Source organism: Rhinolophus sinicus, chromosome 16 (assembly GCF_057876585.1).
Source record: "Rhinolophus sinicus isolate RSI-liver-muscle chromosome 16, RSI-T2T, whole genome shotgun sequence".
Classification (NCBI taxonomy): domain Eukaryota; kingdom Metazoa; phylum Chordata; class Mammalia; order Chiroptera; family Rhinolophidae; genus Rhinolophus; species Rhinolophus sinicus.
In genome coordinates, this window is record NC_142516.1 from 166,186,156 (window position 1) to 166,210,927 (window position 24,772).

Below are 24,772 nucleotides of genomic sequence, written 5' to 3' on the forward strand. Positions count from 1 at the left end.
ATGTGGGTGCATACTCAAGTACATTGTTATCATTTATTTGCTCACTTCTGCAACCTGGACCCTCACACCTTCATCCTTATACCTTACAGGCCTGCCTACCCCTCACCCCCAAAGGTCACATACTTAGCTAACTGTACTACACAGCCATTGGGGAACAAACCATTACACTAAACATATAATGCAGGCCTCATACCATCAATCATGGCACCATCCTATTTTACTTATGATAATCAAAGCCGGGGATGTGATTCTCAATAATACATTAATTAAATCAATGGCCTGTGACTCAAATTGATTGTGGTAATGTAATGACTCCACATAAAGCTTAAAAGAAAAATTTGCTACTGCCCAAATTTGTTCTACAATCATCACTATTTATTGTTGAAAAAAAAGTGTTTAATATTAACTTTCAAACCCAACAATTCCATACATTAAAATAATCAGAGTAAGTGATAGCTGGTGCAATGTAATAAGGCTTTCTCCTCAACCACACACTCCTACTGGCCCATCAAGCAATAATAGAATCTTTCTTGTTTACTAATTTAAAATAATATATATTTCACCAATGCTATCTTTAGATACAGAGACTGATAACCCCTTCCTACTGTCTGGTACTATGGGGGTGTCAATTTGCAGGGATCAAATCTCACTTGTTACCAAGAAAACATATCTGTGACTATGGTAGCCATGGAGAGGGGAGTGAATACACTTCCTAACACACACACACACACACCTTTGCTTTTGAAATATTTAAATGCTTTAAATACTTACTCACACAACAGAACACCATTCTCTAGAGAGGCTCGAAAATCCTTTGCTTCAAAATTCTTCTCTGTTACTGCCTGAAAGACAGATTTGGGCATTTATTTTCTGTTAATCAGGGGTAATACACAAGTCAAATCCAGCACTAGATTAATTAATATGTGTTTAACATGACAATTGAAGGATACGCATATATCAAAAGTTATTCCTTATGAAAAATTGTATGTGGTTCTATGTTACAAAGAGAGAGGTTAACTGTTTTAGTATAAGAAATATAAACAGGAAAAACCACAATGAGCGTTTTCTATACTGTAGAATGGATGGATGACAAAAGTTAGAAGTTAAATTTCAAACATATTTTCTATTAAAAAGAAAAAACCCTGTGGACGATCTGTTCAATTAAGAGTAAATAAAAACAGATTAAGGCATAAACTTGAAATACCACTATATATGCACAGCACTAATTTCAATTCCAATCTTAAGTCAAGTTTCATTACAAAACTAAATAGCAGAGGGCATAACTCTCCTTAAATGTATTCATGAAATGGCCCTGATTTGAGTAAGGAGTTATTTACTGAAGCATCCTAAGGAGAAGATTATTAAATCCGGACACAAAGAGACAAAAAACACAAAGGGTAGATGGTACTAATTTTAAACAATTCCCCCACTTAAGGCTATTACAAAAGACCAGGCCACCTAAGGTTACCACCACCAATGATCTTAGTGAAACTGCTGGGACAATATCTACAGATTCTGTCTCTTCAGGGTGGAGGGATGGGGAATCCATAGAGGACAGAGTAGCAGAGAAAATGGAGGCCATAGTGGGAAAAAGCTGCTCCAAGAACCACTCGTGGGACTGGGTCCCCAGCTACAGGTGTGGGCAGGAGGCACTGTAACAGCAGTGACACCAGCCCCCCAAGAGACTTATCCACCACCTGCCAGCAGGAGTCCCTGCTCCATCTGCCACTTCAGGGAGAAATACGGTCTTTGAAACCTGACTGGGAAATTTATTCATCTTAAATGCTCGGTAAGCCACAGGGTCCCTGCTGTCCTGACTCACCACTGCTAGCTTTTCCATCCACCTAGAATCGCTATGTGTCTTCTGCATTGTTTCCACAATGCCCAACAGAGCTATAGCTAGTCATACTATCTATTAACGGACAAAATAATGGTTCATTTTAGAATTAAAGTTAGTGTCTCATAAGCTGGTAGAAGATCCCTTCCTATACACGACATTAATCTACAGAAGGGCTACATTGCTGCAGGAATTAAACATATGCTGAGTGTCTCTGTTACAAGCATTTACCTGGATACTGGGTAGAGAGATATAAAAAACAAACAAACAAACAAAAAAAAAAAAACAGGCAGCTCTTCCCATGTAAGAAGCTCACAGCCACATAAGTAAAACAAAAAGTTTAAAAGCACAGCAGAACATATCCAAACAGAACGGTGCATTTGTTGAGAGATAACCTTAAGAGGCCTATGGATTATCCCACGTAACCTGTGTAGCACAAACTCTTGAGTTTTCCCCAAACAGATCCAACAAAATTCAAGATGAGCACTGATCCCAACCAGTGAAAATATAGTAATATGACATTTATCTGGGAACTCCTGTCCAAAGCCAAACAGCATCAAAAGTCCCAGGAACATCAAAGCAGATGTCAAAGTCCATTTTCTCTAGTCATAGGAAAGTGGCTCAGTGCCACCAACACTTAATTGTCCTCCACTGAAACAATCTAGCAGCTCTATTCTCATAGAGGCAGTACTTTACAAGAAAGAAGGCTGTGCCCTACAGACACATGGACAGCAGTAAAGATTAACAGTTAACAGCACTGGATGGGCCAATCAAGAGGGCAGAGTGCAGCAAGTGACAAAATGGAAAGAGAAAGAACTCAAGTCAGACAAAAGTATATTCAATCCCCACTGTCATTACCTAATGGCTGTGTGATCTTAAGCAAATTAAATAACCTCTCTGAATCCAGTCTGTTCATCTGAACCAGGGAAAACATCACCTGCTTATTAGCTTGTACTGGCCAAGATACTGTGCAATCAAATACCTGAAGGTAGCCAGCATCAATATATGCTTAACCTCATTACATGCATTGTTAATACTTTGACAACAAACTCCAATAATTAACCCTGAAAAGAATTCCTCTGCACCATATAAACAAGTCTGAATTATATTCGGAATATTAATTAATCAAATAGAAATAATGGAATATACAGAGCTATTCAGAGAACCTAACTATCCAGAACGATTCATTTCCCCAAAAAGACTACAGAAAGGCAAAATCATAGCACACAGATTTCAGACCACTTCCTTCCATATATCAAGATATTAAGGTACTTGTGTGTGTGTGTGTGTGTGTGTGTGTGTGTGTGTGTGCTTACCGAAATCTAAATAATCATAATATAATACCAGACTCTATTTATAATGTATTTATAAAGAAAACAATAGGAAAACTAAACAAAGATTTTTATTTAATTATCTGCATTTTGGGGACATGGGAATCTGGCATGCTCTGTAAAATACTGAAGATAATATAAAATGATACCACCAGTCTAGAAGGCAATTTGTGCTATGAATCTGAAGTCTTAAATATGCATCCTTTCAGGCACACTGTGTACAGATGTGGGAATTTATATTAAGACAACAGGACAAGAACACAAAGACATAAACAGAACTGCTTCACAGTATTACGTATAACAGCAACAATTACAAACATCCTGAATGCCCAACAATAAGACATGGGTTACATTATGATATATAACCATCAAACAGAAAACTACATGAAATTTAAATTCATGTCATGAAAGTAGATTATTTGTAAAGAATCCTTAATATGTTAATTATAAAGCAATTTATGATATAACTCATGGAGTATGATCCCAATTACTATAAATGTATAAGTATGCATTGTATAAATGAATATGGAATGAATATATTAACAGTAACTATTTCTAAGTGGCGGAATTATGGGCTAACTTTAATATTTATTACAACCAGAGGTGATTTTTATTCAATAGATACACAAATTAATATTTTTAAAAAAAAAACATTCAAAAGAGGTCAAAATCCATCAGATTCCAGTCAATTTTCTGTACCTCCTATATCTAAAAAATAAAAGAAGGGAGACACCAGTTTTTATGCCAGGTAATTTTTCTTATTATCTATGAAATCCACACAGTCCTTAAATTTAATTGTCTTTACAATTCTCATTTCACCAGTGAGAACATTGAGGCTCAGAAAGTTTAGTTTTCTAGAAAGTTACAGAATCATCCACATGTAAGAGACACGAAAAACCTACAGCATATTATAAGTATTCAGTTATGAAAGTGTCTCAATTGAATCAGATACTAAATGTTTCGAAACTAAAAAAAAACTGTCTTCAATCTGTATTTAGGTCTTTTTAAATCTAAATTAGTGTATTATATTATGCAATATGCCTTCAAAAATAATCGTCCCCTGTTAAGGGTATAAATAGTAACTCAATAAATAAAAAAAATTCAATTAAAATTTTTGAATTTTCCTGGATAAAAGAGATTGGTACCTTAATGAATAATTAGTGTGTGTGTGTGTGTCTGTCTGAAAGAAAGGGGGGTGAGAGAGAGAGAGAGAATATGGCACTCTAAACTCCAACAACATGAAAAACTCTCTTAAAATATTCTAAGTTTCTCTGGACATTTTTATGAACATTAAAAAATGTTCAAACTGTATATGAACAATGTTCAAATAGCTACCACAATTACTCAAAACATCTGATTGTAAAGTAAAATTCTTAATTAGCAATTCATATAAATATAAACTCATCTAAGACCCCTCCTAAGGAACTAAAACAAAAATAGTTTTCCAAAAGTCTTAAACCAAAAAAAAAAGCATAAATTTACATCAGAACTTGTCAGTCTACAGCAGCTGTCTGGGCCACATTCCTTAATAAGAAACACACAACAGGGCATCTACCACTGCTGCGTGAGGCCGGATGGGGAGGGGGGGGGGGTCTGCAGCCTGTGAACCCTGGCTCTGCCATCTCTTGCCTATAACTCTGGACAAGCTGTTCAACCTCAGTTTTTCAATCTGTGTAATGGAGGTACAAAATATCTGTCTCACAGGGTAACTCTGAGAATTAAATGAGACCCTGCATATGAAGCGCTCAGCACTTGCCTGACTCAGGAGGACCATTCACTAGTATTAGTATTAGTTAGCTAGCATTGTCAGCTGTCACTCTCCATCTGTAGAATGAAGACAAAGTTTCATCTTCACAAACAAAGTCCATTTTGCCAGATGTAATATCCTTTTACTTAAAGAAAGAGACTGAGTTACCACACGATAGAGATCTACGAGAATACCTTTTGTATCCTGGAGACTATAAAAATTACAGAGGTCTATAACGGACTCAAAATATAGTGAAGGCAGTTTGCACCACAAAAATTAGATCATACTTTAAAATACCAACCTATCCTTATTTTAAGAATTCAGTGTGCTGAACGATACATTCCAGAATTTTGAAAGAACAAGTGTTTGTCTAGTAGTTCTAAACTAACAATTACTCATTGCGTTTTCCAATAATTCAGAACCTTACTCATTAGCAAGTTATTTGAGGTGTGATCCATTTTATGTAATGAGATTGTGATTCATAGGAACTAAATTGAGACGTGTTTCCCACTTGAGTTATCAAAAGTCAACACCAACAGGAGTAATTACAATGTATTCAACAGCCACACCTTGCCTTCTATAAAAACTTGTTTTTTTTTCCTCTTCCTTGCCTCTTTCCAAATTTCTTAACACAATTAAATAAAATCATTACCACCTTAAATAACCTGAGATGTACATCAGATGAGAAGATCTGGGATTGAATCCTGGACCCATCTTACTCTATATATTTCTTCTGACAAATCACTATTCAGTCCCCTAATTTTTAAAGGGAAAAAAATATTTGCCCTATCTTCTTCACAGTACACAAATAATATGTGAAAATATTTGACTTCTCTTAAAAAAAAAAAAAAAAAAAAAAAAAAACAGACTGCACACTCTAGTTGAGGCTACTGCTTCTTCCAGCCATGTGGCCCTGTGCACTGACTGGCCATCCTGTTGAAACGAAAACTAAGGAGCGACAGGGCCCAAGGAATCTTGGGCAAGATGCTTCCTGTGAAGTTATAATTACTCTCCCAAACATTAAGGGCAGAGCAGTAGGCTGAAAACATGCTTTGCACAAACACTGCTGCCAAACCTGTCCTACCACCTAGCCTCCAGAGAAGCCCTTGATACCAAGTGTTTTAAAGGGCATATTTTGTGGAAGAAAATATCTATCAGCTAAATCTACAAGCAACCAGTGCCAAGTTCACAAGTTTCAGAAGTTATTTCTTTTCCTATGAACATATTAATTCAATCAACAAATGGAATTACCGTCATACCCTTTACTCTTTTGTTTATGGTTTCATTTTAATCCTCTTGCTGGATGAGATTTTCCCACCAACATAAGCACCACCTTTCTCTAAAGCTGCATCTCTCAGTTCCAATTCTGACCACATAATCCACATGATTTAAATCCCAAACATTCTGGGAATGTCTCAAAGACTACTTATACCAGACGGGTTATCAGCAAAACACCCATTAAAGCAGGTCAGCAGGCACTCATTCAAATTTTTCAATTCCTTTGAGCAGCCATTTTAAAGACATCTAGAATCCCAAAGCACTCTCTACCACATTTTTGTACAAATCAAAGTGCAAAACCACAGTGCCAGTTTGAGCTTGTTTTAAAAAAGAGATGGTCGCCGACTAAAACTAGGTGATGAGCTGGGCTCAGAGTTGATTCCAAATTGTTACCTACTAATTGATTGATCAGCTACTAGATCATGATATTTAAGATACATACATAACATTCATCATCATGCCAATCATTTCAACAACAGTAACACAAAAAACAAAACAAACAAACAAAAACCAAGGAACATTTACCATCAAAAGCCACTGTGGAACACAGGATCTACATCATGAAACAATTCACAAAATATGGGTCTGCCTTAATTTTCCACTCAGATAACTGAGTGTTCACCTTCGAAATGAAAGATGCATTGTTTCCACTGCAAGAAGCCCAAGACCAGCACATCTGAAGGAGCTGCCATGCTTTTCAGTCTGTCTTTAAAACTGTCAAGGAATTAAAAAAACACTGCTTCCTCCTTTCTTCCATTAAACTTCACTGTTGAAGCAACCATTATATAATCCTATGACTCCACAAAATAGGACCAATTTTTATAATGAATTCCATATCATTATGTCTATATCATTATTTATGATGCAATAACTGACAGATTGCCTTGGTCACACACGCCAAAAACTTACAAGTGCAAAGATTATGGCACACAAAATGTTTTTGATTTTAGTCAAAAACATTAACTAAAAACTAAACATAATTTAAATAGAACAAATGCCTACCTCCTAGCTCTTTGCCAGAGTAAAATTATTGAAAAAGTTATTCATGATGTTAGAGAAGCCAGTTCTTCCCACAGAATGGGCTAAAAAAATAAAAAGAAAAAAAGAAAGTTGGAATCAGAAAAGTTGAGACAGAAGTCCAGGCTCTTTCCTTGTTCCTCGTGTAATAAAGTTTCCTAATTTTCCCAGGCCTCAGTTTCCCAGATGATGACAACCAACACTTACTCTCTTTTCTTGTGCACAATCTCCCTTAATCCTCACAACAACCCTATGTGGTAGGTGCTCTTACCCCATTTATACATGAAGAAGCTGAGTTACGATACAGTTGCATAAGTTGAGAACCTAGGTCAATAAGTAGCTCCCGACACAACAAGAATTGAGCATCAAATGAGAGTGTCTGTGAAAGCACTGAGTGAACTCTACAGTATAATTAGCAACCCACTTCCATATGCTTCTGGCCAAGTCTACACTGCATACTCTCAAGGGCAGGACTATCTTACCCAACTTCTCATTTGCTGAAACATGGCTTACACATACTGATCATTTATGTTAAATCTAATTACTCTTCCTATGAATATTTTCACTACAAATATTTAAGCAAGGAAAAACAAGACAAAAATGAAGACAAAACTGATGATTAAGTTTCATGTGTCTGAGGGCGGGAGAATTGGTTGTGTTTTGGAGGAAGAACCTGCCTCAGTTCCTGAACTCACCTACTAAAGTAGCCTTCTACTGCATAGGAATGACTGCATATCCTGGTTTTGTCCATAGATCAAGAACAAAAACATACAAGAGTCCATGAAAACATGTCACACTAGTGATACACCTTTTTGAAAGGGAATATTCTTGAATGAAACCTTCAAAGCTAGGAGCTTGTCACTATTGTTGATTTGCTACAGGAAAATGTTTCCAAACTAAAGAATAGGCTAGAACTTAACTTTCCACTTAACAGTGTGTCTGAACCAAAGATGCTAAGAAAGTACTCATTTATTCATCCATTCTAAAATCATGGAATGACAACTGCTAAGCACGTACCTGGCATGGTGCTTGGCACGAGGAATATAAAAGGTCAGATGTAGCAATTCTTAAAAATTCCTCTTTGAAAGTCTAACCCTGTTTTGAAATATGTGGTTAAAATGGCATTTTAAGCCGAAGCATCTCTGAAAAACGTGGTTAACCCTCTGAATTACAGCATGTTCCTGGTCAACCCATATTGTGTATTCAGCAAATAACATTGCTTTTAGTGGCGAAGTTCTCAAGTCTCTCCTAAGACTGGGCCTTGTGCTACATACCATCCCAGAGTATATCAGGACCATTTTTGCCAATACTAATATCACTTGATAGCAAAACCAAAGCCAACTCACAGTCTTCCGAGATAGTGGTAATCAGAATTGCACAGTTCACTGAATGATAAATGGAATCCAAAAGCCTCCTAGCGGTAAAAAATCGAAACAGTTTCCCGGCCCCGCTGTCCCACTTCAACCCTTTGTCTCAGTGTCTAGGGTAAATTACAGCTCCCCCTTCACCTTCTCTTGGGAAAGACCCCCAAGTCTTCATGCTGCCAGGAAGGAAAAACAAAGCCAGCAAAATGCGAACCTCTCACTTGTGTCTCTGGGTAATTAAAAGCCAATTGTCTTTATAAACACTCCAAATTCTTCCTCAGTCATCATTAGGCTAAATGTCAGGTACAATCAAATTTTGGGGACCCAAAAAAGATGAGTTTAAACACAATTTCTGATCCAGGAGAAGTGGCCACTGCCTTATACCATTACCAATTTTTAGCTTCCAGTCTCAAATTATTTTTTCCTCAACCACAATTATTAATAAGCTAGAAATAAAAAACAACGGTAAAGAACAAAATAAAACCAAGGCAAGAAAGGAAGATTTGCTCCAGGATTATAATTTACATGCCAGGTTTCACCTAGATATGAAATCCAGGACAACCTGAGCCCTAGTTAAGTTCACTAAAAACACACACAAAAATGTGCTCAAGTTTTACAGCTCTCCTTGTTCTGTTAACAATCACAGAAACTACAGCAAACGGGTAGCATATAAAGTATAAAGTATGTTTCGTCTATAAATACAGGTTCATACTCTAATTTATGCTGTTGCAGACAACAGGGAAAAATATTCCAAGGGAAAAGTCTACGAAAGGCCTAGTCTACGCATAAATTATTATTTTTTTCTAGATCAAGAAGTTTTTAAATAACTAGCACACAAGGCACACACAGATGTGAACATCCATTATCAGTACATGTTAAGTATAGTTCAAATGTTTAATATAATCATAGGTTCTCAAGAATCAAGAGACGTCATTGTTTTTTGCAGAAATGTCTCACACACATCAGCAAGTCTCAACAATTACCTGCTTATCTCCTGTGGATTACTATGGGAGTCATCGCTGTGGGAAACATTCATTTTCAGAAATAGTGTGTCTTATTATAGGTGAGAGTCACTACTTATTTTATATGAAATTCAAATTGATAGTTACACCTTAGTACCTAAGATATACTTTACTCTCCAGCATAAGTTTGATATTAAGGGATGGGGTTGACATGACCTGCAACACAGAAGTTCTATAAATGATTCTTGATGGATTCCTACTACAGGCTAACAATGTGATTCTTCTGGTACCTACTCATCAACGTCCCTTCTAATCAGCAATAAATTTTTAGGAATTCTTTATTCCCAGGTATCAAAAAGAAATAAAAGCATACGTCCACACAAAAACCTGTATATGAATGTGCATAGCAGCATTAGTCACATGAACCATAAATATGAAAACAACCCAAACGTTCATCCACTGATGAATAAATCAAACATGGTATAATGACACAATGGAATATCATTCAGTCATAAAACGGAATGAAGGACTCGTATACGCTACAACATGGATAAACCTTGAAAACGTGAGGCTACGTGAAAGAAGTCAGACACAAAACACCACCTATGATATGACTCCATTTATTTGAAATGCCCAGAATAGGCAAGCCCACAGAAACAGATAGGAGATTAGTGATTGCCAGAGTTTAGGATAAGGGAGGAATGGGAAGTGACTGATCATGGGTACAGGGTTTCTCTGTACAGGGGCTGAGGAAACTGTTCTGGAACTAGGCAGTGGTGATGGTTGCACAACTCTGTAAATACACTAAAAAGCAATGTTTTTGTACACTTTAAAGGAGTGAATTGTATGGTTTGGGAATTATATCTCAATAAATATGTTCTTAAAAAAACTCAAAGAATTGTACACTTAGAAAATTGTGTATTTCATTCAAATTCAATCAAGATGGGTTTTTAAAAGATAGTTGCAAAGGCCTGTGATGCCATCTCATACCCCATACACAGAAAGTCCATGTAAGTTATTAATTTCTGTACTCAAAGTGCCTACCTCCCTTAGAAAGTTATGTATAATTTTATAGGAATAGGTCTAAATGTGGAAAGTGGAATTTCCAGCCCTCCTACCTCACACACAGAAATGCTTTAATATTAGAATATTTCCTTTTACATATTTGCAGCTATTTTTCTTTTTCAAATGTGCCGTCTTTACATTATATCTAAACAATTCCACAACTCTAAGTTTTCTAAAGTGCATTCATGGCCTTTTTTCATAATTCACTTTACTTACATGTTTCCAAAGCAGAAAACACACTTAAGGTGCAAGAAAGTGGGCCACAGTGAACGGGCTTATGGCACCTCCACATTAACTTCTGCTTCAAATTAATTATAATCCCAGCACAGCACGGTTAAGAAATCAGTTTTACTAAAACGACTTACAGTAACAAAGTTTCTCCTAGATGCCTTCCAGGGCCTTAATAGGTGCCAACAAATTTTCCAGTTTATTTAGCTCAAAAGTAGATATACTGATGGCTCTACATCGTAATTATTAGTTTAAAATATCCTTGACTGAGTAATAACTTTACTTCTCTTGACTGAACGCATTTGCCTCAAGGTTATAAAAGTTGAATCACTGAAATTAATTTTTTAACACTATTCTGGTATATTGAGACATAAAAACATAGATGTGCGGGTTCCCTGTTAGGATAACAGAGGGAGGACGCTGCCCATACTAACAAATGAGTTTATTTTCACCAAATATTGGTGACCTTGAGAACTCACCTTCAGAAAGTCTGCTAGACCATCCTCAAGCATTATTGGTAGCTTCCGCTGCCCCTCCACTGCACCTTCTACTCACGTCAACCCATGCCGTTCATATCACTATATGGCAAATGCAAAGACTTAAAATTGCCTCCATTATTTACTCATCTATATTTGTTGATGAGCTCCGCTACTGGCCTACATTCCTAAATTCAGGGATCCGCTACTGGCCTAAATTCCTAAAGGAGATATCACAGCTTACAGGCTGACTCCAACCGGTAGGCATGGTTTTCTGGTCCACACAGTATGTTGCAGTTGGGAAATACAAAACAAAGATCTGGATGGCTAGCTTCTCTTTAAAAAAAGAAATGGTCTGGCAACAGTGGGTACAACTGGCTGCCCCTGAGGAAATGGCTGGCTGCTCTGAAGAGAACGCTTTCTCTATGTAGTGACAGACCCCACCCAACTGACTGGCACCGGGAGCCATAGTTTGAAACTATGTCATTTCTTCTTTGTATCCTCAAGGCCTAGCACAATTCCTGTCCTTAAGAAGGAGTCTACTTTCTGACTCTGAGTTTAGTGTGTAGAAGAATCACCTGCTTGTGAAACAATGCAGGTCCCAGTCCTTTCTCTAAGAGATCCTGATTGAAAGGGCCTGGACTGACATCTGAAGTCCACATTTTCCTGAAGCACCCCCTTCCTGTGTCTGGCTAAGAATGGTCTCTCATAAACACTGTTCTAGTGTTAGGTATGTAGGGCTCTTAGGAGTCTTTATTTCCTTGTAAGAAAAACAATTTGTACTAAATAATCACATCTCACAGCTCTAAATACTTTGGTTCTTCATTGAAAGTCTAAGGAAACCAAGCAGAAATCAGTTCCTGTTTGCTACCACCTGCTGGCACGGTTGTGCTATTGCAGAGGTATAAACTGCAGACCTGGGACTACTGTCTAGAACCAGGTACATCAAAACATACAGCAAAACAGCTTAAAAACACAACGTCAAGTTATATTTGGAGAAAAGAAAATAGAAATATCTTACAGTTTTATTTGTCAATTATACCTCAATAAAGCTGTTGTGTTGTGTTTTGTTTTGTTTTAAGTAATATAATACCACCAGTCTGTCACCTGATTAATTCTACAAGAGCTTCTGATGTGTTCCTACAAAACTGGCTTTGGAACACACAAATAGATCTTGAGACTTTCTGTGGGAAAATTTGCAAATCAACGTATACAATTGGTTTAAGTGTAGATTTGGGACCCATTACATGGAACAACTTTCTACCATAATGAAATGTCCCAAAATGGAATGATCTGCATTTTTGGAAAAAGTAAACTCCTGATATAGAAAATGGCCAAAGGCCATACACATGTAATTCACCTTGACTGGGTGAGATTTATAAGATTTCTCTCAATACTCTGGATGATTTCGCTCTCATCCCACAGAGCACCCGGGTACTCATGAATCTGGGTTCTATGAAGCTCATAAATTTAGGTTATACATGGATGCTGCTCACCAACACTAGAACTTAAGTTTAGAGGGAAATATTATGGGCAGACAGCCAATCATAACACACTGAAGATCTTTGCCTGTTTAGGCAAAACCGAGAAGGATCCATGGCAGAGCGCAGTTGGGTGTGACAGGCTATGTGGGAGGCACAAGAGCATGGGTTGATTTGGAAGGCTTCGTAAAGATGATTACTTCACCCTCCTCGAAACCGAAGCTTGATCTGCCAACCACTCCCTCCTTCAAATTCTTCTTCATCTCACCTACCTGGTGCTCTTCCTCCACCTTCTAAACTTGGTCAATTTAAGTAGGAACTCTAAGCAGGTAGTCCTAAACTTACAACCCTGGTCCTTCCCAGGAGGCAAGCCTCCAGCCGCTCATTTACAGATCCCACTCGAGAATTCCTCTTGAACACCCGTAGGTCACCACAATGCCAGCATGTAAGAGGCCTCACCCTCTCACCCAAGACTGAACTGCCACACCTCAGTTCTTGAAATCATAATGCTAACAATCTCCCAAAGCATCAGAGTGAACCTTCCTTATCCCTCCAAATCCATGGAATTCTCTCCCTCTCCATCCAGTTCTACATTTCTCTTCTAGCAGATGTAACACATCCATGATCTTCTCCTGATTTCTCTGCCTCAATCTCCTCCTGCTCTACTCTGCATTTTGATGCCTGCCCACCATTCCTTAAAAAATCAAAAAGGATTTGTCACAAAAAAAAACCCATTTCTCAAAATCGTCCAAAAATCCATTTGGCCAGTAGAGGAAGGCCTTCCTACCTACCTTTAAGCCTTCCACCCCTGGATTGTCACATATGAACCCTTGATTCACCATAAACACAAGAACTCAATATCCTCCAATGCCCTTCGTCCCTCCATCTAATAACTCAAACTATACCTCTCCATTGTCTTTCCCAAACACCGCAACCCCCTAAATTCCTTCTCCCTCCATATCTTTTATGACACTGATTTTCTGAGCCACTAATTCAGTAATTAACACTATTCTGCCTTAGGTCATCATTATTTGCTCATCTTCTCCTCTGTTCTAGGTTGAAACTTTATTGAGGTCAGGAACCTCTGTTGAGGGTTCAGACATCGTCCCCTGCCCTTCCCCACTGTGTAACATGCAAAACAAGTATTTGTGAGTAATTAAAAAAAATATGTTGTGTCACTTCTCCTTAAGGCAAACAGATTAAAAGAAAAGAGAAATTGTGGCTTGAGGTATACAGAGAAGGTTTAATTCAGAATCAGAGACTGAAAGAGCACAGCTCAGGAAAAAGATTTTGACCCTCTGAAACAAAAAAAGTGTGATAAGGTAGAGAAAGACCAAGAAGCTGCCTGACATCGCAGAAGATAGCCTGGAAAGTAGGAGAAGCAGAGAAAGCAAACAAGCCTCCCTGCCTCTCAAACCATAATTCAGAAACAAGAGTCCTTGATCACACAGATGGTGCCTTTGCTGTGGAAAAGCACTCTGGGAGCTTCTGGCAGCACATGAGAGGCCTAACTAACGTCTTCAGGGGAAATGGAAAAGCCAAAAATCAGCGTTGACTATTTTCCTCCCCTAACAGAGAATAATGACAGTTATCATACATCCTGGAACAGAGAATAGAGTCAGGGCACAGACAAGCTGGAGGAAAAGGAAAAGAGATTCAGTGAAGGTAGGGAGGAGGACTGGGAGAGCCACATGAAATAATTATCACCCCAGCCTGAAGCAGAGACAGATGGCAGCCGCGGACAATGGAGACCTACACAGGAGAGATGAAATTTTGATGAATTCCTTAATGGCCACACAATGAAAGCCCATATTCCAGAAACAGGCTAATAATAGAACAAATGTCACTGCTACATAAAAAGACTTAAAATTGCCTCCATTATTTACTCATCTATATTTGTACATTTTTCAAACTGTTTAATAAGTGCTTTCGCAGATGAGAATGATAGTTCATGGCATGAATACTAACGGTACTGTTTTGAACCTTAAGCTGATGCTCCAGGACACTGTATTAATTGAATTACCACAAAAGGCCTGATGATACAGCCACCACACACTTGACCCAAAATAATAGCTCTAGTCATGAATTAGAGAGAACCATACATACCACTTTCTGGCATCTCAACGTGAGAAATCAAGTAAAGTTACACCTTCTATAACAAAAAACTCTGAATCCTCAAAATGAGTAGACTGATTTGCACAAGAATATGTACAGTGCCTCACTAACTCTAGCTTGTCTAAGCAAGGGAAGATGCTTCTGAATTGCTTGACTTTTGCCTAAAAGGTCATCTTTAACTCCCTGAAGTCAAAATAAGACTGAAGGTCACTCGTGTTATCTGCCTTCTATAAAAGCCTGAGGAAATAAGTTAAATCTCCTAGAGAGAGGCTATTCTCCAGGAAGACACTGTTTGAGACAGCATAGCCATTTGATGACTGGCATGAAGTGAAGCTCCAGGTTGAAAGAGCTAAAACTCGATGGCCCAGAAGGAACATGAGTAGCTATATGCATACGTGCAGGATCCCAAAGCAACTGAAAGAGAATTTATGGAATAGGAGCAATCCTGGGGGCACGGGTAGATGATAAGCTCTTACATAAGAGACAATGAGTGGACAAACAACCTTGAAACTACCTGGGGTCTGTTGGTTTGCGACCTACTGCACAGAAGTATGGTCTACACAATCTGTAGCTAGTGCAGATCAAGAATACCTGAGCAGAATGTCAACAGGCAGGTATTCCCAGGTAGATATTGGAGGACAACAGAGCAAGTCTGAAGACATTGTCAAGAAAGTATCTTAGCATTAGACTGTGCAGACTACACCAAACAGGGGAAGGAAGCAGAGACAGGGGTAGCTGGTAAGGAAGAAGAACGTAAAGGGTTTTCGCTAAGCAGGTTTACTTGAAGCTACAAGGTAAGAGATTGGGCAAGCTACCGAGTAAGACATTGAGATTTCATAAATCAAAAGTGAAGAAACAACTATATCCAGGATTAGGACATCAAAGAAAGTGGCTGGAGTAGAAGTGGAAGTCATGGATTGGGAGATAAGAGAACTTGAATACGGTCTCCACTGTATTCACCCAGGATGATGGCGGGGTGAGGGTGGGAGTAAGTCATGAGGCAGGTGCTCATGACTTCTTGGAATAAAGAGGAGCAAATCAGAGGTCAGCATAATAATGAGAGATCTGGGATAGTTTAACCAAACTGTAGAATGGGGATATAGGGTACACCATAAGGATTATAGTCAATAATATTGTAATAACTATGTGTGGTGTCAGATGGGCACTAGATTTATCAGGGTGATGGACGGGAGGGGGTCTGGTGGGGCAGGGTGAAAAAGGTGAAGTCATTAAGAAGTACAAATTGATAGTTATAAAATAGTCATGGTGATGTAAAGTAAAGCATAGGGAATATAGTCGATAAATAATATGGTAATAACTATGTATTGCACCAGATGGATATTAGTCAGGGGGATCATCTTGTAAATAATATAAATTTCTAACCACTATGCTATACACCTGGAATTAATATAAAATAATATCGAAAGTCAAATGTAATTGAAAAATTGAAAAAGAGTGGGGGGAAAGGTGAAAGGACATAAGAAGTTAAAATTTTCCAGGTATAAAACAAATAAGTCATGGGGATATAATGTACAGCTTAGGGAATAAAGTCAACAGTGGTGTGATAGCATAGTACAGTGTCAGATGGTTGCTGGATTTATCATGGTGATCACTTCTTTAGGTATATAAATGTTGTATAACTATGGTGTACAACTGAAACTAATATAATTTTGTATGTTAGCTATATTTTAATAAAAATCTTTTTAAAAATGGTATAAGACACAGACATTCCTATGTGAACATGTCAGGCTGTCTAAAAGTGGACACTTGTTCCAGCCCTGAGGTACGCAGGGAGTGGGAAAGACAGGCAACGGGACTGGGAAAGACTACAGGAGAAAAAGAGGACTGGGTGTTTCTCACAACAAAGAGGTAAAGGAAAGGGTTAGGAAAGGGGTAAAGGTCAGGTGTTCACCAAAATTTGTTCCAGAGGGCAGAGTGGAAAGATCTGGGAGGAAGCATGGGCACTCGGCCAGAAAGTCAAGTGTTGAGAACCATGACCCAAACGCTTCCATCTTAGGTAGTAACAAAGGCTGACAGGAAGGACACGAGGTTAGCGGGCTGCAAGGATGACCTTGAAATTATATTAAACATTTCCATATTACATTTAACAGTTAACTAACTTGTGACACTAAGTAAGGCCAAGACCATATAAATCCTGCAGTTTTTTCTTATTATAAACTCCTTTCTGCATTCTGAAACTAAACTGAACAAACATCCTCTACCCACACCCAGGAGATTGACGAGATGGATAATAATTCAAACATTAGATCATTGGTCTACAAACAGTGTGATATTTTGGCTATATTCACATTACCTGAAGCAGAACTATTTTTTTTAAGCTTTTTAAATTAAAAACACTCTCCTCAGTCACAATTCGGCTTAGAAAAATCTGCCAGTTTTGCTTAAAGAGTATACTCCAAATGGACATATCAAAACTTTTCATTTACTAAAATTAAATCTCCAGTATTAACTATAATTTAAAAAATATATATATGTATATATACATATACATATACACACACACACACACACACACACACACACACACACACAAATACAATGTAAAGATGAGCCCTTACATATTCTCTGAAAACTTCCTTGAAGCATTATCAGAACAAGTAGGAATTATTATTCAGCCTTTGGAAACAATTATTCATCCATCCATTCAACAAAATCAATGTACTTGATGCCTTTGGTTAGTGTTGTGTTAAAGCAATATGGTAGACAAAATAACTTATAAACCTAATTTTATGGAAAACCACATCTTAAGCTGGCAATGGGCAAACTAGGGCCTATGGGACAAACCCAGGCCTAACACAATAAAGTTGTATTTATTTATATTTTATAAATAAATCCTTATTTATTTTCTAAATAAAGTTTTATTGGAACACAGATGCCAATCAATTGCGATGAGATTTCTCACTACAATGGGCAGAGAGTTGAGTAGTCCTAATAGAGATCCATGGTCCACAAAGCCTCAAATATTTATTATCTGGCCCCTTATCGAAAAAGTTGGCCAACTGTTGTCACTGACAAATTTTCTAGTGTTTTCATTCACTTATTCAAATACATTAATGTCAAATGCTGGGATAGATACAAATATACACAGCATGCCCTAGAGGATCTTACAAATACAGGAGAAAGCGCACAATAAAATATGGGCTTGGGCTTCTGGTAACAGGCCCAGATAGGTGATCTGGGCCAGAGAAGACCCCAGCCTGGCCTACACGTTCCTCAAAAGGAGCACCTCAGAGGCCTCCCAGATCTTTGGTGGGAAAAGTTTTCTCTGTCCCACCTTAATCAAAGTGAGAGGGGTAAGGACTCTCCCCACTGGGAAAATGGACTGTGTTTGTAATCACTGTATCCTGGAAAACACTTATGGTTCATGGAAACGTCAACAGGCTAGAACTTCTACCTGATTCCTGAGCATTGAGTTCTGTACCCAGGAAAGAAGTCTTGCCAAACCTGGAATGAAGGTCTGCCCCCAGAGCCTAGACTTCTGGGTGTGCAGCCAGGCAGGAGAAGGTGTACCTTTCTTGAAGAGGGGGTGACCCTCTTGAAGACTGGAACTTTAAGAAAAGGGAGCTGCTTCCTCTTGGCCTAAGTGATGTGATGTTACATTGAACTCTAAAGATGAAGCTCAAACTCACAGGAAGAGAAAGATCAGATAATTAGAAAAACAGATCTCAGATTTCCCTACAGAAGGACCAAACACTGAAACAAAGGCAAATATAAATGCATGTGAAGTGTGCCGTTCTGGAATTTCCTTAAATATGTGGAATAAATTTCAAGAATTACATGAAAAACATTCCAAGCATAAAACTCCAACCTCATGATTGAGGGTAATGGAGGAAGAGAAACTCTCCAGAGAAGATTAACTGAAGAATGAAGGGGCATCTTGTAGGAAATAATCTTTAAATAAAATCCAGTGGAAGGAATGTATTCAACATTTGAATCAGGGACAGGTTTGAAGAAAAATGTTTAAAATGGACAAATCAGGCCTTCAATAGCATAGACCAGGCTGTGTACAACTGGAAGATGGAGAAAGCTGAGTAACTCGGCAACCAGTGAGCTACCAGAGAGCTTGGTGTAAAAGTTGTCAAAGCTACTGCCAGCTGCAACTTTGTAAAAGACAAAAGGGATGCTGAAAATTTATCGGTTGTTTGAGAAAATAAACTTGTAGGGAGGTTTGAAGCAAAGAATAGATGGGAAACAAAAACAATATGAGATCTATGTAACTTGGCTGGTATTCTTCAATATATTTGTTAGCTCCAACTCCTCAATTTACTGAAAAGATCTGCTTGGGTTAAATGTATTGGGAAATTGACAGAAGTAGGAAAAATATGGGAGCTAATTATCAATTTTTTTTCAATCTTTTTCTAATGAGTTTATCCAAATGAAATGAATGAAATGGAGCTTTTTTGTTATTTGTATTATACAAGAAATCTAAGCATACTAAAGAAAATATAAGAAGTGCTACATAGAAATATGTACTGAATGCTGTGGAATAACTCTGCTTAGAGAGAAAGAAAAAGTTTGAGAGAAAAAATATCTATTGAAGGTAGCCAGGTAAAGGGAGCGGGGTGTAAAACAAAGTTGTCTTCACTCCAGTCCTTGCTTTCCTTTCCCAAAGTTTTCAGTGTACTCTAATAAAATACGGAGTTCAGTAAATATTTGTTAAATGAATACTGCCCTCTGGTGGCCAAGAAGCACTATCCCTCACTAAGGCTTTCTCCTAAATTATAGGCATACCTTGGAGTGATTGTGGGTTCAGTTCCAGACCTCTGCAATAAAGCGAATATTGCAATAAAGCAAGTCAAACAAATATTTTGGTTTCCCAGTGCATAACATATAACAGTTATGTTTACACTTTGCTGTAGTCTACTAAGTATGCAAAAGCATTAGGTCTAAAAAAGCTATATATATATATATATATATATATATATATATATATATATATAACTTAATTTAAAAGTATTTTATTGCTAAATAATGCTAACTAACCATCCTCTAAACCTCCAGTGAGTTGTAAACACTTTGCTGGTAGAGGGTCTTACCTTCAATTTGTAAAAAGCATAATACCTGTAAAATGCAATATAGCTAAGTACAATAAAATGAAGTATGCCTATACTCAAATTGTACTTTGTGTTCTAGAACTTTCTCAAGTCCTTCTCCTTTAAAACTTACCTATCCTTTAATCCAGCCACTTAAAGAGTCAGATCAGACATGACAAATATTTCTAACAAAACAGATTCTAATACAGTCAAGTTTTAGCCCTCCTTCATAACTGGTAGTCACCTCATAATAAATCCAAAACGGGGATCATGCAGGCACAACCTGTAGAGTGCCCTCATTCCCCATAGGAAGACTGATTTCACATGCACCCGCCTTCTCCCAAATGTTTCTCCAGTTCTTTCACTGTAAGGATCTGTTTTCAGACATTGTTTCCACAAACTTCACTAGACCCTTCTGTCATACCAAAAATCCCTCCCACAAAGTCGAGTTCAATATATTTTATCCCTTACAGGGAGTAAAGACAAAGGTAAGAGGGAAATCTTTATTTTACGGGGCCTCATTTCCCAGTAAATTGGTATAACTAAGTAGCTATGTCTACCCTATTTATCACCTCCTGTTTCATATACATAATTACTGATGATGAAATTACTTCGTATATAGGGACCCACAAAATGGAGGCCGTCCAGTAGCCTGAATCTAAACCAAAGTCAGCCTGCATTTACAGGAAACACCTGTCAAAGAACCCAACATACACCAATCATAATTCTACAACTGAGCTTTAGCAATCTCGCCTTACCCTAGAAAACAGGACCTGCTTAGCCTTATAAAGAAATCCCCAAACTCTTAGTCAATCACGCCCTGTTTCCATGTTGCTGCTTCAAATACTCTATAAAACTCACTCTGGCCCCAATCCTTCCAGAACATTGCTCCACTGCTTATGGGAGGTGCAGCCCTCTCCCATCCCACGTATTGTATGCCCTTGAATAAAGAACATCAAACTCACTACTTACCTGATTTTTTCTTTTTTTTTTCTTGTCATTTGACACAGCCCACAGACACTTCATCTATAGCCAAGCCATTAAAAGCTTCTTACATCTTCTCTCATTCTTAAATGTTTGGCTCTGTCAAATGCCATCACAGGCCTCAGGGAGCTATGCATTCAAAGGGAAGCCTGAAAGCACGGCTTGCATTTCAATGTATTCTTCATGAGCCATTTGGTACAAACCATGAACAGCTGAGCACTGAATTAGTTTCCATAGGACAAACCCAAGTAAATATTCCACAGGCTCCACTGCTTCCTCTCCTTGACAAGGCCTGGAAGCCACCCAGGACAAGCAGATGAGATTAAAATAAACTGCCAGGCTTTCATCTTTTAATTGGTTTCTTTCCTTGGCATTCTTTTGGAAGACAATAGTGTGGGATGAGGCTTTAGTTTCCTTCCACTTCACACAAACACGAGTCAACTCCAGCCAGAAGGGGGAAAGAACACTCAATAACGGCCTTGCAGCTTCATTCCCAGTGGCCAGTAGGGTTCACAAACCCGGGTTACTCCAAGTTCATGTCCATCTTTTACAGGATGTTTACTAAGTCTACGCAAAATGAAATAAAGGCAAATTCCATGGAAAATCTAAACCAAAGCACACTCAGAGGCAAAACATTCTCTCATTATCTAAAACATTCTGGGGAGATTACCTGAAGGACAAAGAATTGGGAAGTTACAGAAAACATGCTTAAATTTTCCAATATCGCTGGCTTTATACAATAATTTACAAATAGCTGAAGAGAGGTGGAATTTACCAGATTCAGTCTAAGACATCCCATCACAGAAAATTAAAACTTGAAGATTACATCATAGCTGACATCTGAAGCTCTTTGTAACCTGTAAATCACTAATACACGAACGAGATGAGAAAACGAAGGTTCTGTAGTGCAAGAGACAAAGAAAAGTAAAATGGTGAGTGAAGAATGGACAGTATGTAGTAACAAGCCCAAGCTTTGGGTCACACACATCTGCTGTTCAGTTCAGGCTCTGCCACTCTAGTTATGCCATAGAATTTCAAAGCCTCTATTTTTCTCTCTTATGGAAGCAAATTTTAACAAGATTACCCAACTTCTAGGTCCTTTCCCCAAGACTTTCTACCTTCCACGGTAAAAAAAAAAAGAAAAAGAAAAAAAAAAAACTTTAAAAAGAAAAAAATATACTAAGAAATTTCAAAATTCTTGAAGGTTTGGATACATGGAAAATAATCTTTTCCATTACTCTACACTGCCAATGCATATATTTAAAGATACTGCCATGGGTTTAAAAGTACTAGAGAAGAGTGGCACAGCTAAACAGGAATCTGTTGAGAAAAACAGGAGGGTATGGTTGCATTCAATAAGAATTACAATAATTAGTGCTGGGACATAACTTCTACTCTTTGAAGGCTTGAAGGACACTGTTAAGCAAATGAAAAAAAAATCAAATCACTGGGAGAAATGTTTGCAAAACATAAGTGAAAAGGACTTGTATCTAGAATATAGAACTCTAGAAAACAAACAAACCAATTTTTTAAAATGGGTAAATAATCTGAACAAATACTTCATCAAAGAAGATACATGGATGGCAAGTAAGCATACGACAAAGGTGTTCAACATCATTAGTGTAAATAAAGAGGAAGACTCAAGGTAGTCTGTCTGACCTCTGACAGCTTTCAAGTCCCCAGCGCTCCCCTTTCCTCTTTGTCCCATAACGACAACCCAATTATAAAGCCCACCTGCACCATCAGTCCCCTTGGCACCGACGGAAATTTCAGATCATACAAACCTGGCTGACAAAGGATCCCATTCAGGCTCCATCCTTTCACCACAATAAAAATCCCAAACTACCAACACCTTTCTCACCATGTTTCACTCCAGACAAAACTCAAGCCCTTCCCCTTGGTGAATCCTTTTGCTATATATTATGTGAGTAATAAAATTTATTTCACATTCATTGGTACCTGCGTGTCATTTGTCCTGAAATACATAAATTCCTGGGGGAGGGGAGAGCTATGGCCTAGTGTCCAACAGCGGATGCTGCGTGCTCAAATAAAATAGTCAGTCATCAGGAAAATGCAAATTAAAACCAGTAAGACGTACTACTACCTCACACCTACAAACATACAAACACTACATCTTAGAATGGCTACAATTTTAAGAAGTCACAATAACAAGTGTTGACAAGGGTGTAAAAGAAACAGACACTCCTACATTACTGGTAGCAATGCAAAATGGTGCGGCCAACATGCAAAACAGTTTGTCGATTTCTGTTAAAGTTAAACATACACCTACAATAAGACCCATCAATCAACTCCTCAAGCATTTAGTCAAGTGAAATAAAAAGCTTGTCATGAATGTTCCATAGTGGCTCGTAATTGCCAAAAACTAGAAATAAGTCGAATGTCTTTCAAATTGGAATCAATAAACTGTGGTATATCCATTCTAGGAATACTACTCAGCTACAAGAAAGAATGAAATACTGATAAAAACGACAACTTCGATGAGTCTCAAATGCATTACGCTAAGTGAAAGAAGTCAGACTCTAATAGCTTGTAAATAGTATGATTCCATGTATATAACATTCTCAAAACGCTAAAACCAGAAGGACCTACAAAGATGGAAAGCAAATCCGTGGTTGCCAGGGACAGGGGGTGAGGAGCAAAGGGTCGACTACAAAAAGGTGCGTAAGGAATTCGGGGGGAGGGATGACTCTGCTGTATCTTCATTAAAGTGCCAGTCACACAACTGTATGCATCTGTTACAACTCAGTACGCTAAAAAGGGTGAATTTCACTGAAAATTATACCTCAATAAAAAAAGGTAAGAGCCATCGATGTGAAACAGCTATTAGAAATGTTGCCATTATCTCAGCTGATATTAAGAGGTTTAAGACAGTGACTCTTGAATGAGGAATCACCGGGACCATGTGCTCATACTTCAGGCGGGAGCTGGGAACTGGCAGCGCTAACAAGCATTCTAGATTATTTTGATGCAGGCAGTTCGATGACTATACTTGGAGAGTGTTTCACAGCATTATTCTGGCAAGAGCTGGCACAAATACCCTCCCGCCATTTCCTCATCTGAATAAGCTTTGCTCCTTTCTAAGGCTCAGCAACTCTAGCTGCTCTGGGCAGAATCCGGTCTCCTACAAAGACAAAACAACTGTGAACAGAGACTCGGTCATTGGAGGGTGTGGGCATAATAAACGTGATCAAGTACCAGCTGCTGGGTAAGGTCTTTTCCAAACTTGCAAATCTAACAGAGCTACAAATTTCAGATAATCATCTAGTTAGTGTCCTGAATAGTTTTACCAAGCAAGAAAGACAAGAAAGAAATTAAACTCATAGATGAACGTGACAGATAATTATGACAACAAAGGTTAATCATGGAACATCTAAACCACTGTGCTGAAGGCAAATTTCAAACAGGAAAAAATAATTATCCATTTGCTAACGCTCTGCAGTAATAGGCTATTCCCTTATGGCCTAGAGTAGAACATTTATTTTTAAAGGAAACTATGTAAACTGATGGGAGTAGAGCAGATCTAATAAAGGGGGTTTGGGGTGAGATGCGGAGAGGTGGGGTGACACAAGATTCTGCAAATCTGAAAAGCCATCTATTCTGCAAATCTCATCCCCATCTCCCAAAAGTCATCATGGAGAGCTCTGCTATGTGGAACCCCATTAGAAAGCATTCCTCAAAAAAACAAGGTTGCAGGGATAAATGCACAGCCTTTCATTTGGACACACAAGCAATCTAGCTAATTTCTACTACAAGATTTTCAGCAAACTCAGTAAATTTGGCTGAACTTTGTTACAAACTTAACTCTTACTCTG

At 38.1% G+C, this 24,772-nt stretch overlaps 1 protein-coding gene across 15 annotated transcripts in view; it reads right to left on the reverse strand.

Moving 5' to 3' along the window:
* The window catches only part of LMO7 (LIM domain 7), a 191,293-nt gene that overhangs the window by 127,792 nt on the left and 38,729 nt on the right, over positions 1 to 24,772 (reverse strand). For all 15 annotated transcript variants that reach the window (XM_088792916.1, XM_088792918.1, XM_088792917.1 and 12 more), the window contains exon 3: positions 772 to 842. In XM_088792916.1, coding sequence (XP_088649042.1) covers positions 772 to 842 — 71 coding nt within the window. The remainder of the gene's footprint in view (positions 1 to 771; positions 843 to 24,772) is intronic.